This window comes from Typha angustifolia, chromosome 6 (assembly GCF_048772165.1).
Source record: "Typha angustifolia cultivar Huaian chromosome 6, ASM4877216v1, whole genome shotgun sequence".
Taxonomy (NCBI): domain Eukaryota; kingdom Viridiplantae; phylum Streptophyta; class Magnoliopsida; order Poales; family Typhaceae; genus Typha; species Typha angustifolia.
The window spans coordinates 968,146-986,291 of NC_133244.1; the positions used below are offsets into that span (position 1 = coordinate 968,146).

At 31.9% G+C, this 18,146-nt stretch overlaps 1 protein-coding gene across 1 annotated transcript; it reads right to left on the bottom strand.

The window, feature by feature from the left end:
- Nucleotides 1-11,832: 11,832 nt before the first annotated feature.
- On the bottom strand, nucleotides 11,833-12,847 carry LOC140761526 (WEB family protein At1g75720-like). Its single transcript, XM_073098888.1, has 2 exons — nucleotides 12,586-12,847; nucleotides 11,833-12,478 (listed from the first exon to the last, which is right to left on the bottom strand). The coding sequence occupies exons 1-2, from the start codon at nucleotides 12,772-12,774 to the stop codon at nucleotides 12,029-12,031; spliced, it is 639 nt and encodes a 212-aa protein (XP_072954989.1). The 5' UTR covers nucleotides 12,775-12,847; the 3' UTR covers nucleotides 11,833-12,028.
- Between the last annotated feature and the right edge of the window lie 5,299 nt (nucleotides 12,848-18,146).

The following is an 18,146-nucleotide window of genomic DNA, read 5'->3' on the forward strand; positions in this document are numbered from 1 at the left end:
TATTTTCCATGTATAATAAAAATTTATTATTTTTTACTATGAAATATAATAATATATGGAAAAATATTTGTATGGTATGGAAAATATTTGTATATCTTGCATTGCATACTCAGCACCTATTTTCACATGGCATATTTAGTTGAGATTGCACATCTATCTTAGGATTGCAACTCTATTGGCATTGCACACTTACTTTAGCAGTGCATGTAGTTATCAATAATTGTATAACTAACACTATTGTATTACATACCTAGCACCACTATATTCTATACTTGCATAGTTAGTTTTACTTCATTTATTCTATCAATTTATTCTATATCAAATTGAAAGGTATTTCATTATTTTTTTTTTCTTCTTTACCTTCACTTTGTATTTAGGGGTGTCAAAATAATTGAGCCGACTTAAGCTCGATGCTAGGCTCGAATATATATATATATATATATATTAGTTACTTGCAGTATTCTAACACGATTATCTTTATTACTTATAATTTATATTTTGATAATATTTATATCTTTATAGTTAAATTAGGTTTTATTTCAAGCTTAAATCAATTCAAGCTTGTTTAGGCTTGAAAATGGCTTGAATTGATAATACTGAAATTGCTAATTGAGTAGCTCGTTTAAGCTCGAGCTCAGCTCAAGTTTGAAATAAGTTCGAAATTAGCACAAATAGAAATTATTTCAATTAATTACAAAGCGAGGCTCAAAATTATTTTTAATCCAAGCTTGATCGAAGCCAAGCTTAATCAAGCCCGGGTCATATTAAAAATAATTATTATATCCTTGTATTAGAATAGAAGTAAATATAGGAATGTTATTCTTTGAATAAATCTCTCATTTTAATTCAATTCCTATTTGTTATTCCTATTCCACCTCTATTCCTAATGTTTATTATATATATAGGCATGGGTGGTTTGTTTTTTATGTCAATATTGATGCTCAGTTAATTCTTGCGTACGCATTATGATAATGGAGTTTTTTAATATACTTTATACTATGTTTTCGCACTTTTGACGCCTTTCGAGTTGTGAAAATCTATTTTGATGAAGTCATTAGGGTGTACGGGCTACTAAAACTATTATATCTGATAAGGATGTTAAATCCACCAATTATTTTTGAAAAATCATAGCATAAGATAGGAACTAAGCTTCAGTTGCATTCCACCCTCAAATTGACTAGTCAGTAACAGTCTAGGAGACCTATTAAACACTTTTTACATGAGAATCTAAATTTTTTTTTTAAAAAATCGTCAACAGTTGAATTTGCTTATAATAATTCTATTAATAGATTAATAGGTCTAAATCTAAACAACTTATAGATCTCATTCCCATGGCCTATTATCATAGGTTGTCTGAGTTTGCATTTGCATTTGCATCACTTATTTATGACTTATAAAGAAATCAGTATGCCTCTTGCCAACTATAAAATTCAAGCTTATCTAAAAAAGAGATCACTTATTTATGACTTATAAAGAAATCAGTATGCTCCTTGCCAACTATAAAATTCAAGCTGATCTTTTGATCATGTGTACTTCTAAATGTATCAATTTATATATAGACTAATGTATTATTATTTATGATCTTTGTCTTGCCTTATCATCTTATGGTGTTTTAGTGTAAGTACTCATTCTTATTACAATGTAAAATATAATGTTTTTATTTTGGGCTGATATCTTTTGCACGGGAAATATCTTACAATAATTATTTAGATGTAGGTGCTACTTGTAACTGTGTATTGGAGTAGCGTCACGCTAAGAAGCATATCGATTAACTATGAAGATTGGACCAGTCAGTGCATTTTGTCGAATAGTTGCCTTTAATACAACAATAGACGAGGTAGGAAGATGTTATATGATTTTGGTTTACATTTGTTCATGTATTAACATATTTGATAATACAGGATCTTGCAAGAGAAATTTGAGAATTTAGGAGTCCAATAGATAGTGAAACACGAACATTTTACGAGATAGTAGTTGCACCTAGATATACTACAAAAAGTATCGAGGTCCTACAAAGAAAGTCAAACTCTTTGAGAATCCTTGAGGCCAAAAAGAGTGGAAAAAGAGTTCTCACCCTCTTAGGCAAGTTGGTGGAGATGAGTTGGCTCAGGAATTTGACGACTTAACCCTAGTAAATATCAAATTTAAGGTGATGTCTGAAAGGACTCCATTAGAGAATGAGCTTTCTGATGCAAAATTTGTGTGGCTTTCTGTCAAGCATGTTAAGAGTAATGTGTCATTGTGATAGCAATTAGTTCATTCCTCAAGTGCTGTGAAAATTGATGTTACCTTATATGAGTTGAAGCACTATTTTTAAAGATATAATTGTGAATCTCTAACCATTTTTAAAGATATAATCTCAAGTCCATGATTTATAATTTATTTTACAACAAATGCTTTCTAAAAGTAATTCTGTAGAAGAGAAACTTCAAGTTTGTGCTATCATCGCCAAATTACCTCTAAGTCGAAAAGACTATTGTAAGTCTCTTAAAAGAAAGGGTGATAATTTCACTCTTGAGACTCTTCAACAACAACTCAGAATTGAGGAAGAATCAAGACTTTGAGATATACCGAGGAAACCGTAGAAATAATCAAAAAAATGCAATATGTCATTACTGCAAGAAGGGACACCACAAAAATGAGTGTCGCATTCTTAAAAAGAAGCAACAGCAATCTAGCAAAGTTAAAAAAATCTTATTACTATTGTATCTGAGGCAAATTTGGTAGTCTCTAAAACTGATTGGTGGATGAACATAGGTGCGACTCGTCATATTTGAGGAGAGAGAAATCTTTTCAAAAAATATGAACTTATAAATGATGATGTCTCACTTAATATGGTTAACTCTTCTTTTATTAAAGTAATTGAAAAGGGTTCAATAGAATAGAAGTTCACGTCAGAAAAAACTCTTACTCTACTTGATGTATACCATGCCCCCGAGATTCGAAATAATCTTATTTCGAGTGGTTTGCTTTCTAAGCATGGTTATAAGCTTGTGTTTGAATCGGACAAATTTATACTAACTAAGAAAAGTTTATTAATCGGCAAAGGCTATGCGGAAGATTGTATATTTAAACTAAACTTAGTAAAGAATGATGCTTTTATTTATTTTGTTGACTCTTTGTCTTTGTAGCATGCTAAATTAGGTCATGTGAATTTTGATTCAACTAAAAAAATGGTTAACTTGGTTTTACTTACTTCAAATTTATAAAATGATAGAAGTAAATGTAAAACTTGTGTTAAAACCAAGTTGACTAAAAAATCATTTCATAGTGTAATAAGAGTTTCTACAACTCTACTTGAATTGATATACTCTGATATTTGTGACTTGAATTATAAACTCACGAGAGATGGTAAAAGATATTTTATTACCTTCATTAATGATTTTTCTAAATTTATATATATTTATTTATTAAGGACAAAAGATGAAATACTTAGTAAGTTTAAATTATACAAATCTAAAGTTGAGAATCTTCTTGGTGGGAAAATAAAAATGCTTAGAAGAAACAGGAGAGACGAATACTTTAACAATAATTTTGATGCATTTTGTAAAAATAATGGTATAGTGCATTAAAGAACTACATTACATACACCATAACAAAAAGGTGTTGCGGGAATAAAAAATAGAACTCTAATATATATGGTTAATGCAATACTTGACTGTTTTTGTCTTTCGGACAAGCTTTGGAGTGAAGCAATCATAACGACTGCACATATTCTTAATAGAATACCTTCTAAAAAGAATGTATCTCCTTATAAGTTATAGTTTAATCGAAAACCTTTAAAATTATGGGGGTGTCTAGCTTATATTAGATTGCCCGATCTGAGAAGATCAAAGTTGGGGCCAAGAACCTTTAAATGTGCTTTTATTGGTTATGTTTTTTATAGCAAAGCATATTGTTTTCTAGAGATAAATATAAACATTGTGATTAAATCTAGAAATGCCATATTCTTTGAGGATAAAACCTTAAAAAATCTAAATATCTAGAATTTGATTTTAATAATCAAGGGAAATCTCTATATCATAATTCTTTTAAAATTTTTTCTAAAGATGTGGAAATTAGAAAATCTGAAAGAATTAGAAAAGAATCAAATTTTGGTCCTGATTTTGTGACTTACCTTGTGGAAAGCACTTAAAATTTTGTTTTAAATGAATTTTGTTTTTGTCTTAATATGGAGAGCAATCCTTCTAGTTTTGATAAAGCAATAAAAGCAAGATATACTATTTTTTGGAAGGAAGCTATCAATGATGAAATGGAGTCCATTTTATCTAATAATACTTGTACTTTGGTAGACTTACCTTCGAAATATAAACTTATTGAATGTAAATAGATATTTAAGCTAAAGCTTAAATCTGATGGATCTATTGATAAGTATAAGGCTAGATTGGTAGCCAAAGGGTTTAGACAATCTAAAGGCATTGACTATTTTGATACATATACCCCCGTGGCTAGGATATCTTCGATTAGAATATTGATTTCATTAGCGTCAATATATTACTTCAAAATCCATCAAATAGATGTGAAAACAACATTTTTGAATGTTTATTTGGATGAAGAATTTATATGGATCAACCAGAAGGTTTCATTTTACAAGGTCAAGAAAATAAATTATGCAAATTAGTTAGATCATTATATGGTCTAAAATAGGCTCCTAAGCAATGGCACGAGAGATTTGGCAATGTTTTGTTTTCTAATAGATTCTTGTCAAATGAGGCGGACAAATGCATCTATTATAAGATGATTGATGATGACATTATGATCATATGCTTATACGTGGATGATATGCTTATTTTTAGCAAGAGTGACTTATGCATTAATATAACTAAAAATGTCTTATCATCTCACTTTGATATGAAAGATTTGAGTATTACAAATACTATTCTTGGTATGAAAATACACAAAAATAGAAACTCTCTTGCATTGTCACAAAGTCATTATATTGAGAAAATTCTAAAAAAACTTTCTCCTTTGTTTGATAAAATTTCAAAAGTTTCTTATAATCCAAACTTGAAGGTTGATATTGATAAAAACCAATATGTATCACAACTTGAATCCTCAAGGGTTATTAGAAGTCTGATGTATGCAATGTATTACATACGTCCAAACATTGCTTTTGCCCTAGACAAATTGAGTAGATACGTTAGTTATCCTACTTTTGAATATTGGAAAGCAATATCCATTATACTAGGATATTTGGAAAGAACTAAATTGTTTGCACTATACTATGAAAAAAATCTATCTGTTATTAAAGAGTATAGTGATGCAAACTGGAACTGTGTAGATAATGATTTTAAATCTACGAGTGGGTAAATTTTCACTCTGAGTTAGTGATTTTAGGAGTAGTATGCAAAGAGGCTGAGTGGTTAAAAAATTTTTGATTGATTTACCAATATGGCCAAATCATATGCCTCCTATTTTAATTTATTATGATAGTCAAGCCACTTTGTCACGGGCATATAGTAAATCATATAATGGAAAGTCAAGACATATACGTCTTAGACATAATTCTGTGAGATAGCTAATAGAAGATAAAGTAATTACCGTGGATTACGTTCGATCGTGCACAAATTTAGTGAATCATTTAACTAAAGGTCTTAATAAGAATTTAATTAGAAAAACATCTTGTGAGATGGGTCTTAAACTAGTTGAATAATATCACCAAAAGTTGACACCCCTACTAAATCATGGATTTTCATGCTCTAGGTTCAAAGGGAAAAACAAATCTAGAGGATAATGATGTAGCATGACACTATTTAGATCTACTCAGAAATTATTTGGTAAGTGCTATGTTCCTATAATGAACAAGTGAAGTTGAGTTAAACTCTTAATGGGTTCGTATAATAGGTGTATTTAATTTACAGGAGCACCTAGAAAAACTCTACCTATGTGAGTACGAAGTCAGGCCGCTTATGTCGGAGTTTGGTCAACTTCGAACACACTCATGAAGTCGAGATTAGCGCATGACCATTAATGCGTGGTTATGAAGAACATTAAGATTTTGATAAAGATATATGTGAATTCTTCTTGTGTTGTAAAGTTTGTTAATTCAAGGACTTTATGTCTATTAACATCCTCATACAACTTTGAGGATTTTACACTACGTAAAAATTCAAGCCATACGGTATTTTCACTTATATATCAATATCTTTGTGTAACAACAAGCATATTTGAAATCAAAATTATAGTTATTTATTTTAAAATAAGTGGGGGATTGTTAGAAATATTAATATTTCTATGGTGTTATTTTAAAATAAATAATTTTGTGAGTAGATATTAAGATTAGATATATTTTCATGATTATAACTATTTGTTAGTTATTTAACTATCATAACTACTTTTTAGTTATTTAACTATCATAACTACATTTTAGTTATCTAACTATTTTTTAGTTATCTAACTACTGGCATATTTAGTTAGTGTCCTTTTATTTTCTATAAATAGAAAATTATGCTATTGTTTTGAATAATTCCAAAAGACATTAGTGCTTGCTTTATTACAATTAATTCTTATTTAGATCAAGGTTCAATTTTACAAGTTGCACCTTGATTCGTAACGGTCTTCTATTCCGAGAACAAATTACCTTCATAATTTTCAATCACAACAAGTAGATGACAAATTTGTTTAAGAGATAGATTTACCTTTACCTGACTATTGCAAGAGCCTAGCCTTTTGATTTCATTTATCTCCATTTTTTATTTTCTCCAACAGTTTCTTCCTTTAAATTTATGGCGGATTAAGTGTCTGGATTTCCTAAAAAGAAGTTCCACTATTAACGTAGACTCCTTTCACCTGCACTACTCCCTAGCTTGTGCCTTCATACTGGGCTCAAGCTTGGAAATAGATATTATGGATCCTTTTATCTGAGTTCATAACTGTTGACTACTGAAAAATTGTTAAATAAATTGAAGACTTAATAAATTGATATTAGGGAACTAATTTGGTGGCATACAAGTACTCACCAGACCTTACTATTGTTCTTTATGCTAACCTCTGTGGTGTAGTTTAGACCTTATCTGACATTTTCACTTAGCTATGGCTTTCTTGTATGTTTTTTTTTTCTATTTTATAACGTTAATTTAGTAATTCTCTATTTTTATTAAGCTTGTTCAAGTGACATAATGTTGTACATGTTTAGAATAACTGCATGCTGGGAATGGGGAGTGGGCAACCAAATAGATTGAAGAGCCTAAGAATTACTTTTAGAAAAGCAGGAGAAGATGCAAAGGGAGCTGCTCTTGCCAATGATGCCTTTTTCCCATTTGGTAAGATTTTTTTGTCACAAATTATTTCTTTAGTTACACCACTTGGTACATACTGCTTATTAGTTGATGCTATTATTTCTACATCTACAACACTGGCCACTCCAATGGTTTTTGAGGATTAAATCATTTTCTGATGTTTATTCCACTTATTTTGCATGCCATAGTGTAAAACACAGAAGCATCCACACTGTTGATTGTTATCCACACTTCAACAGAACCTCTTTTCTCCGATGCTGTAGAAAAGCTTATTGATTTCAAGTTATGCAAGTTTTTCTATGCGTGGATAATGACATATGTAGTGTTATACGTGAAAAAATCTAGACACGTATGTATCTAAACTTTAGGCAATGATATCACCCATTTGCTTAAGTAAAAGCAGAATAAACATTAAAAAAAACAAAAGTAAAGATGAACACTAAAATTTTTACGTGAAAAAATTTTAATAGAAAAAAACCACGGATCTAAACTCGGATTAAAACCAATCACTAAAATAATAACAATTACAAGACTGACTCACAAAACAACCCGTCGATCCCCACAACTTTGTTCCTCTAAATCTTGCTCACTAGAACTGACGATTCACCATTTTCTGTGATTGATATCCAACCTCAGTAGGCCTTGATTGATCATTCGTCTAGATGACCCTTAAAACGAAAGCTTAACATGATGTAGAAGAGACGGACCTTATTAGTCGAAAAAATGATGTAGCCTCAAGAACTCTCTTTTAATTGCCTTTACCAACCACCCTAGAGTTAGGGTATTACAATGCTTATATATGTAACGAAGATAGAACCAAATCCAAGTCATATCAGAACTCACGTAAGTCCAAAATTTACATATTACGCAAGTGTGTTCGAATGCGACTCGAGTGTGTTCGAACGGGCTGACTTGTTCTCAGGTGCATTCAAACGCGATGACTTGATTTTCACTAGTTGAGTTCGAATGCACAAATACATTTCTCTATATGTGTGAACGTGTTATGAACGTTTATAGGGTGCATTCGAATGGCCCTTAGTTACGTTCGAACAGCAAAAAAAACGTTATCTGTATTTGTAAACACATGTACACACGTTCGAATCTCCCAAACACGTTCTTTGTATGTGCAAACGCCTGTGCACGCGTTCGAATAGTCTGAACGCATTCTCTATATGTGTAAACGCCTATGCATGCGTTCGAACATCTTGAACGTATTCTCTGTATATATGAACTCCTAAGAGCGTGTTCGAATGTACTACGAACATAGTGGGAACGTAAAAACTTTTCTCCTTTGATCTTGAAATTCTTCAATCCAAATACTTTCAAAGCTTATATAAATGCTCATATACATGTATAAAAATATTTAGAATATTTTGTAGATAATTACTAACACTAAAAACCTAACAATGCTAATCTACCTCTTTAAGTTAACAAACTCAAACTCAAGCATCAAATCTATGGTCCCTAATCTAGCGCTCTAAGACCTTGCTTCCAAGAGTTAGAACTTTTCTTCGGCGTTCCCTAGTACATGCAATACCTGTTAGAGCTATCTTACACAGACGCCTCTCCACCTTTTGCCAAATCTACTTTCCTTGGCGGTTGCCTGAGCCCTTTGTTAGGCGAATGGCAAGCCATTATTGCAGGACTAAGGGAGCTCAGGTCTCTTCCTCCAAACGACGATACTTGGCTTTTTAGTGGCAGCCAAGCGGTCATCAAATGGATTATCTCCCGTGAAGTCAGCTCGGATTGGACAGCGCACCATATTATCCTTGACTGCAAGTCCATTCTCTCTAAAAATCCATGGATCAAACTAGGGTATACTAGTAGGAGCAACGATCAATATGCTCATAATTTGGCCCAGCATACTCTCCACACCAAGTCTTCAAGCCACTGGACCAGAGAGCAACTGGAATCTATTTATGGTTTTGTTCTTAAAACTACTAAAAAGTGCCTGCCCTTCATTTGGTTCATCTGTTCATGCTTTGGTTTTCGTATTACCCTTCTTGTCTCAATTGAAGTGTAAGATTCACCATTTAGTATGAATTGGTTACGCTCTACTAATCTTGTTATAATCGGCAGCTTGGAACGATGCAGTGCCAGAATGGCGTCAGTGTTATTGCCAAACCAGGAGGGAGTATCAGAGATAGTGATGCTGTTGATTGCCGCAACAAGTATGGAGTGTCTCTTCTCTTCACCAATGTGAGACACTTCAAGCATTGAACACATCCACCTACTCTTTGAATTCATACTGAAGGCAAAGTGAAGGCTAGTCCAATGCCAGCTGAGTTGGGTTTCGTAATTTGAAGGTTCTTTTCTTTGGTGCAAGCTGAAGATGAGTTTGTCATCCCAACATTTGGATCAAACCTTGAAGGCACCTTCTACTTCAGCCATAAATTATTGGGTTTTTTTTTCATTAAGTTTTGCACATTGTTATTAACTTCAATCTAAATTCAAGTTTATCTTAGTTGAACTAAGAGAAATTTGCATCGTATCATACGGATATTTATTATTCGACCTCTGCATTTTGTCAAAGATGCCTCAAAAATATCTTGTCGTTAGTTTTGTTAAATGTTAGTTATCATATACACAAGTTAAAGATAACAATAGGTGCAAAATGAATTTAATACCCTTGAATAAGTTGTTTTAGGTGCAAAAATAATTTAATATCCTTGAATAAGTTTGTTTTCAGTTACAATATAGATGAGTTAAGATTAAATTTCAAATGGTTTTCCTTTCAAGTTATTATGCTAATGGTCATTTGGTGCTCTGCTGTTCCTCTGTTTTCTGATAAAGTTAACAATACATGTAACATGAGTGTTTTACCTGATGCTTTTCCATTGTCAAGTGACAAGAGGAAATGGATGAAGAAGTAATTTGTGTTACAGATATGGAGGATTAGCTTACACTATTATTAGTTCCTATTGGCAAATATCATATTGATCCTAATCGAGACTGGAATCAAGTTGAATAAGGATGTAATCAGGACAATCCAAGCTTGATCAGATATATATATGTTAGATCCAGGCTTGGTTGTGATCAATGCTAAGATGGAATGCAAAGAACATGCTTGTCTTTTAGTACAAAACCAAGGCTGATTGAGCCTGGAATCAAGCTGAATTTGAGCCATCCTTGACCTGTCTGACTTATTACTTGTTTGATGCAGGACAGAACAACATAGCATCCTTATGTAAGACATAACAAGTATACAATGCATTAGTAACTAGTTTAGTTTATCTCTTGCACAGTGTACTTCCATATCTTTCTATCAGTGCCACTATTTATACATCATAAACTCCATTTTTAAGATATGATCGATTGCCTTTTAATTTTCTGGAGCATAATGTCTTTCAGGTTTTGGGCCGATTGGTAGGCTCATTTTGTGCATTGCTACAAGTAGAGAAGTAGAGATGATATTGAAATTGTAACTGTGAATGATCCTTTTATTGATGCAAGTACATGGTAAGAAAACAAAGTGATCTATCTAATCCTTTGGTTGCTACCTCGGTGTTATTTGTCTGATTTTGTCAATTTTGAGGTGGATAAGTTTAATTACTTCATCTCATTTACTGTACCATCTATTTTCAAATCTCTAAATTGTTTTACTTCATGAAATATCTTTATGCTGTCGGACGATTTCTAAAATAAAAATAAAAACTCTTCCTTTTTCCCGCGAATATTCTATTTATTGTTAGACCGAGTATCACATGTAAGTGTATAATTTATTGTATTGAAAGAGAGTTATGCTATTCAACAAAAAAAATTTGTAGATTAGAAGTGAACCTATTTCTTAAGAGTGATGATCTTGGAGCAGAAATGCAGATTATGCCATTGAATCTTTCCAGTATCTTTACAACAAACGATAAATCTTCAGCACGCTTGAATGTCTGCCTTATCTGATGTTTGAGTTAGCAAAATTTTATTCAGTCTAGAAATCAGTTTTCATAAACATCTTGACCTCTGATATCTCATTACTTTCCCTATAGGGTGGTGCTAAGGAAGTGATTCTATATAGAATTGTTTGATGAGGAGTTTGGTATTCTTGAAGGCCTCATAACAACTGTTTAATTCATGCTACCACAGGTATATATATATTCTTTCAGATATTTTATGTCATGATTATCGATTCGAAAGGAAGTACATAGTGATAGGGAGAAGATTACCAAGATTTTAAGTTTATAATCTTAGATTGCAGAGAATAGAAGAGGGAGAAAATGTATTTTATTTTAAGTTTGAAAATTGAATATAGTGAGCAAATTAATAGATGGAGAAGAACAATTCTGACATTTTAATGTCTGCTATGGGGGGAAAAAATTTCAAGAATTTCTTTTTGAAACTTTTGGTACCCTTTTTTATTAAGTTTGGATGAGAAACATAATAAATTCATACTAGTCTAAGACTACAGGAAAGTAATTTAACAAAACAATACACCTTAAAAGAAAGAAACAGTAAGTGGAATAGAAGGCCACTTATATATCTTATCTAGGACAAACTCTTAGAAGATTGGATCTAAGATTGGATTCACTTTTATTCTCTTGCTCTCTGCACACACTAACTTACTTAATTACATAAACTAAATAAGACCAGTAATAAGAATATAAGCAAGTGTAGCACTAATTTTCAACATAGCATTAAAAACCAACAAAAAGTATGTTAAGAGAGATTCACCAAAGAAGCCTGAAGAAAGATTGATAAAAAGAAGCCATACATCTCTTCTGATTATTTTTCTTCCACATAACAATTAATACTACACAACCATGCACACTATGTTTCTAAGGACTAAGAGGTGTAGGTCATGCAGCATCCTTCTTCTTGAACATGAAGATTGCTCCTATGAGAGGAACCAGTAGCTGCTGCTTCTTCTTCTTCTTCTTCTTCTTCTTAGCTTGAGTGTCATCATTCAAAGAGAACTGCCTCTCTAGCTTCTCATTTTCTACGTTTATAACTCGAACCAGCGACGGCGGGTCGGCGAAGGTGACATACCTCTTCTTCTGGACGGGCTTGAAGCCCTCAACCTCAAAGTCTCTGACTTTATTCAAAGGTTCTCTTTCTCTGATCAGTTGTGTGAGCTCCAGCTTTGTCTTCTGGAGCTCATCTCGAAGTGCAGTGAGATGGCTTGCCATCTTGAGGTTTTCTTCTCGTTCCTTCTTAAGGTTGTGTTGCGCTTCTTCTAGCTCTGCCATTACTGACTCAATCTGTGAGGAGCCGCCATTATCCTTGTGGCTCGCTGCGGTGATTCTAATCTGTTTGGAAAGGCATATTATAATCGAAGAATTTAAACTTTAAATTTTTTATTTTAAAAGCTTAAGCTGTTAGAGAACGGTTAACTTAATTTATAGAGGAATAATACCTGATTAAACCGATTGGCATAGACCTCACCGACCAAGACTCTCTCGCCGAAGAGCATGACGGCCTCCTTCACCGACCGGAAAGGCGCGGTGGTGTCGATCTCTGCCCTTCCCACGACTACAGCATCATTAGGTTCACCTTCCATATCTATATCACCTTCTACAACAATGCATGCAATAAATATGATCATCTATTTATATTTATATTGGATAAGTAGAGAGAGAGAGAGAGAGAAAGAGAGTAGGGAGGTTAGAGAAGGAGAGGGGGAAGTGGAGGTTGGAATTGGATTTGCTTAAGGGAATAAGATAAATGATAGTGGCTTCATTACTTCGCGGCCACTTCACTGGTATTCTGTTAATTGGTAGGAATGTCACTTTCTTTTGGGTGAACTGTCCAAGATTGGAACGAACAAATGGACCATAATCTCGGAGGGAAAGAGATGGATCACCTTCAGTCCAATTGGGATTTAATCTTATTCAAGTTATAACTTTAGACCTTAATAAGTCCACTTGAGTTATAGATAGAGGTGAAAATGGATATAGTTAGGGTTAATTACACTTAGCTGTCATAAACTATTACTCTTTTTCAAAGAACACTATATCTAAACTTTTCTTTTTACAACCTTTGATCTAAAAAGTTCTTACTTCAGAGAGTTCATATAGTTTTTTTTTTCCTCTTAGTTAACAGGTTTACATAAATATTTTTCTTAGTTCAGAATTTTTATATGAATAATAAAAAAGTTTAAAGGATATATATAGAAAATTATGATAGTTCAGGAGGCTAAGTATAATTATCTTTTATTTTTATATATCACTTTGGATATAGATATAAATAGTGAATGGATAGTAAACTTAATTACCATACTTGATATAATTATTAAAAGTTATAGCATAATTAATAAATAACTAAATTATATATATTTTACCGTAGGGAAACAAACGAAGAAATCCCAACGGCCTTCTCTCATTTCCAATTTAGATAATTAGTCGATCCTTCTCGCTAAGTAGTAATAACTTGATTATATATAAAACACTAATATATATTTGGTATATTTAAATATGATATTCCAGTGGCAAAGCATTACTATGGGTTCAATTTCTCATATAATATTTGTAGAGTGGCATATGATGGAGGAAAATTGCAATAATGTAGTTCTATCCCATTGGTTATGTCATAGACATATTAGTGTACTTAACTTCAAATATTGGAAGTAGAATTGTGAGCAATTTATAGAATGAGGTGGGAAATGGAAATGAGAAAAAAGATCTATACTTAAAGGTGTTGAAACTATTCACATCATTCATGGACCATGCTGCACATCTTTAAGCAATTTGAGAGCAGTTTGGTTTCATGTGTTTCAGGATACAATATCTATAGTGCTAATGAAAAAGTCAATGTAAACAAAGTCTCATGTCCTTTCTTTTTCTTTCAATTAAAGATTGAGAGAATATATTTTGACATCCACTTACTAAGATACTATATGTGAGCCCACTCTAGGCACTGAAAAGAATATTTCATAAGTTTTATAAATTAAAAATTAAATTTTACAGTATTTTTTTTTAAATAAATGTAGCCAAGCGGTCCCTTCGCGATTAATTTAAAATTATTTATGTACATTATCATACTAATCAGCCTACTAGTTTTTTTTTTTTTTTTTGGAAAGCTTGTAGGCTGATAATTTTATTAATTCCATTAAAAATTTATAAGCTTGATACACATAAAAATGGGAGATATTTAAAAAGTTCGAGTACTTAGCATAATATAAAGAAATAATAATCAAGATCAAATGGCATACAAGATATATATAAGACAACACCTAAAACACACATATACTATTGGCCAGATAACTATAATTTTAACATAATCATTATGGATTTTGAAGCAGTGTAACTTTTATGGCCCATACAAAAGAATAAACAATAAATCAAGTTAAGCAAAAACAAAGTGGCTTGACGGCCACAAGCCACCTTTTGACATCAACCTCCACCGGAGTAGAGGAAAGTTTATGTCACAAAGGCCGCAAGTATAGCAAGGTTGAGACAATGAGGGCGGCGATATTGAAGATGTGAGATTGATCGATTAGTTTGGTGAACACGATATGGTAAATACATTGAGGATAGTGTGGCAGCGAGAAAAAAACGAACAATGAAAAAAGTTACGACCAATAAGAGGCTGAGTCGAAGATGACCTGCAGCATCTAAGCAAGACTCTAGCGATCGGGATTAGCCCAAACCGAGCAACTAGAGGCTAAGGGAGGCGAGCCAAACTCCATCTCCTATGCCACCACCATGTTGGTTGGCCACTAACAACTTAAAATAGAGGACTAGGAGAGGTGGCGACTAGGCAAAAACAGTGACAATGAGAGGTAAGGGTGGAGCCGACGATCTTGGAGTGACCATAGCAAAAAGGGGGAGTGAATGTAGTGTTAAAGGGAAAGGAAATAGAGAGGAAGAAGAAAGAGACGAAAGAAGAGAGAATAAGGGAGGAAAATAGAAAAAAACCTTTGAGAGGAAAAGAAATCCTCGCCTCTCCTATAAGTCAATTGTTTGCGTGAGAATTTTTTGGTACTCATAGCGAGTACTTCTAAATATGTAAATGACTAATGAACTTAATTGTTCACTTGTGCAATGCTACTTTGTTAATTTTATGAAAAATAAGGTTTATAATTCCAATAACAATTTATGTGGACACCTCCAACATGGCATCCACATTAGCTAAAAATATATTAGTTAGGCAAATAAGCTTTAACATTAACCATTTTGGTACATAGGGATACACACCTAGTTTCATCACAAATTATATGATACACTTAGTTAGGATCTTTTCTTATTATATTAGGTGTTTATTTTTATTAAAATTAAATTCCTGTAGGTCGCGTTCGAACGCCCTTGTGAACGCTTGTGAACACCTTGTGAACGCCCGCAACTATTTTGGTACATATACACCTAGTTTCATCACAAATTCTATAAAATGTACCAACGTTTTAGTACCTAATATGATATCTTGTAGTTACAAGTTTTTAGACCACTTTTTCAAATCACAAACTAAAAAAATAAAAGTTATTTATTTATTATATATTAACCATTTTGACTTATAGCATTTTGCCGAAGCAATTTTATCATTAAAGTCAAAAGGTATTTTGGTCTATTAATTTTATATTTTACTTATTTTCTTAAAACTCAATATATATTTTAATTTTTTACATCACATTAAAAGTAATATTATAATTTGCCTTAGTTTATAACCAACTAATTTCTAATTCTAGTATAAAGTACCTAAATTAAAAATAAAAAATAAGATTAGCTAATCAAGTTCAGATTTAGCCTCAAACCAAACCAAGGGTAAAGATTTTATGATTTTTTACATACTGTCTCTAGATTCTAAAATGTGACCGTCTAAACAATAATAATTCAAGTATTTTATAATGATCTTTTTAAGATTCAAACTTGAATTGTAAGTACCTAATTAGCATGCAAGAATATCCATAATTGCTAAGCAATCAACTTGAACCAGCTAAGCAAAAAGGTCAATATAAAAAGTATATTTAATTACAAAAACATCCTCCTGTACTATATGATAATATTGAAGTGACATTGACGTTGAAAACGCTATAATCAGACCCCCTAAACTAATCGAGCATTGCAGTGTTGCTCTTTTGTAATACCGGTGTCCAAATTTTTGAATAAAAATAGTCATGTGTGGTTTATGTGACTGATTTGTGATAAATATGCCCTTAGATTATTTAACTCTTTTATATTAGAACAAAAATATCCTTTTGTGACCCAAAAGTATAACTTATTTTTCTTTATTTTCTTTTCTTCCTCCACCCTATTCGAAATCTGTCTTTCTTCTTCTTCCTTCTCCAACACTTCTTCTTCCTCCTCCAACCCTTCTTCCTCCAACCCTTTCCTAAACTCAAAAGGCTCTTCTTTATCAACCCAATCTAAACCTTAAGCTCTTTTTCCTCAACCCAATCTAAATCAAATATCAAGTCATTCTTCTTCCACAGCTAAAATTATTTTTCTATAATGACTTCTAGTAATAATAATAATATCAATAGCTACTAAACTCATCCTATAATAGATGTTAGATGCCATTGCGGAATCAAAAATGCTCTAAAAACTTCATTTACAAAGAATAATCCTAGAATGAGGTTTTTGGGATATATTAATTTCAAAGTGAGTATAACTTATTTGCAGCTGCTATTTTCTTTATACTTATTTTCAACTATTATTTTCTTAACTTATTTACAGCTGCTATTTTTTTAATTTAATTTCAGCTACTGTTTTAATTATTTTCAACCATTGTTTTATTACTTAGTTTTAGTTGCTTTCATTTTTTTACTTATTTTTAGTTGCTGTCATTTTTTTATTTATTTCAACTACTGCCATTTTAATTTGCAGAACGATAATTCATGTAATTTTTTCTGTTGGATTGATCCTCCTCAAAACAATAAAATTCACAAGGATAAGACGACTAAGAAGAGGGAAGATGATCTAACAGATTTGATCAAGTTTCTATAATCAAAGAAGCAAGAATTAAAAATAAACATATTTAATTTGGAGGAAGCTAATTATAATGTACTCAAGAGGAATGAAGAACTATAAATTTATATTAGAAACATACAAACAAAGCACATGAGAGTTTATTTCTTTAGTTGTTGTATGATTATTATTTTATGTTTACCTATTTGTATTTGTAAGCAATCAGATACTATAAATCTTTCTGAGTAGTCAAGCACTGCAAATCTTTACCTACATTGAATTGAAAATAATCAAATACTACAAATACGAAATTTGTAAGCACTTTTTCATGCACTCCTCTGTAATATGTCCAGAACTTTGTAAGCACTCAACCTATTCAATTTTCTAACAACATGTCTAGAACATGTCTAACCTAGAACTACTTAAACATATAAATAATATATCTAAAACATCTAGTCAGTATCAACATAAGCATGCAAATAACATGTAAATATAGTAAAAACATATTCAGAAAAACATGTCCAACTTAGATTGTTATTATATTAATATCTAAAACACATCTAGAATATCCAGTCAGTATCAGAATAAATCTTGTTTTGACACATCTAAATAATATATAAGATATTGTCCTAAACATCCAACACATTCAGTATTATCCGAAACATCTAACACATTCAACATTATCCTAAACATCCAACACATTCAAACAGAGATAATTGTTATTTTTTTGCAGCCGACTTTGAGTTCCCAAAACATGTTGTCTCCCAGGTCTTAGCTCCCATGGATACATCAAGATGTTTATGCAAGCTTCTTAGTATTCTTTGGTTTTTTTTCACAATTCTCTTTCTTTTCCGCCTTGTGTTTTCGTGCACTCATTTTCCTTTAGAAGATTCTCTACCCTAAGATAATAGTTATACACTTTAGTTAAAAGTTGCAAAGGATAATGAGATAATGAGATAATGAGATAATGAATTAAATAAATCACTATTACCTGTAATGTAGAAGAACTAGGTGTTGATCTACCAGTTGATTTGCATGTCTTAAAATTGTGACCAATTTGTTTGTAGGTATTGCATTT

Coding starts and splice junctions, on each gene's coding strand:
- LOC140761526 (XM_073098888.1), bottom strand. CDS start 12,774: ATGATCATATTTATTGCATGCATTGTTGTAGAAGGTGATATAGATATG. Junction 12,479..12,585: donor ATGCCAATCGGTTTAATCAG/GTATTATTCCTC, acceptor CTTTCCAAACAG/ATTAGAATCACCGCAGCGAG.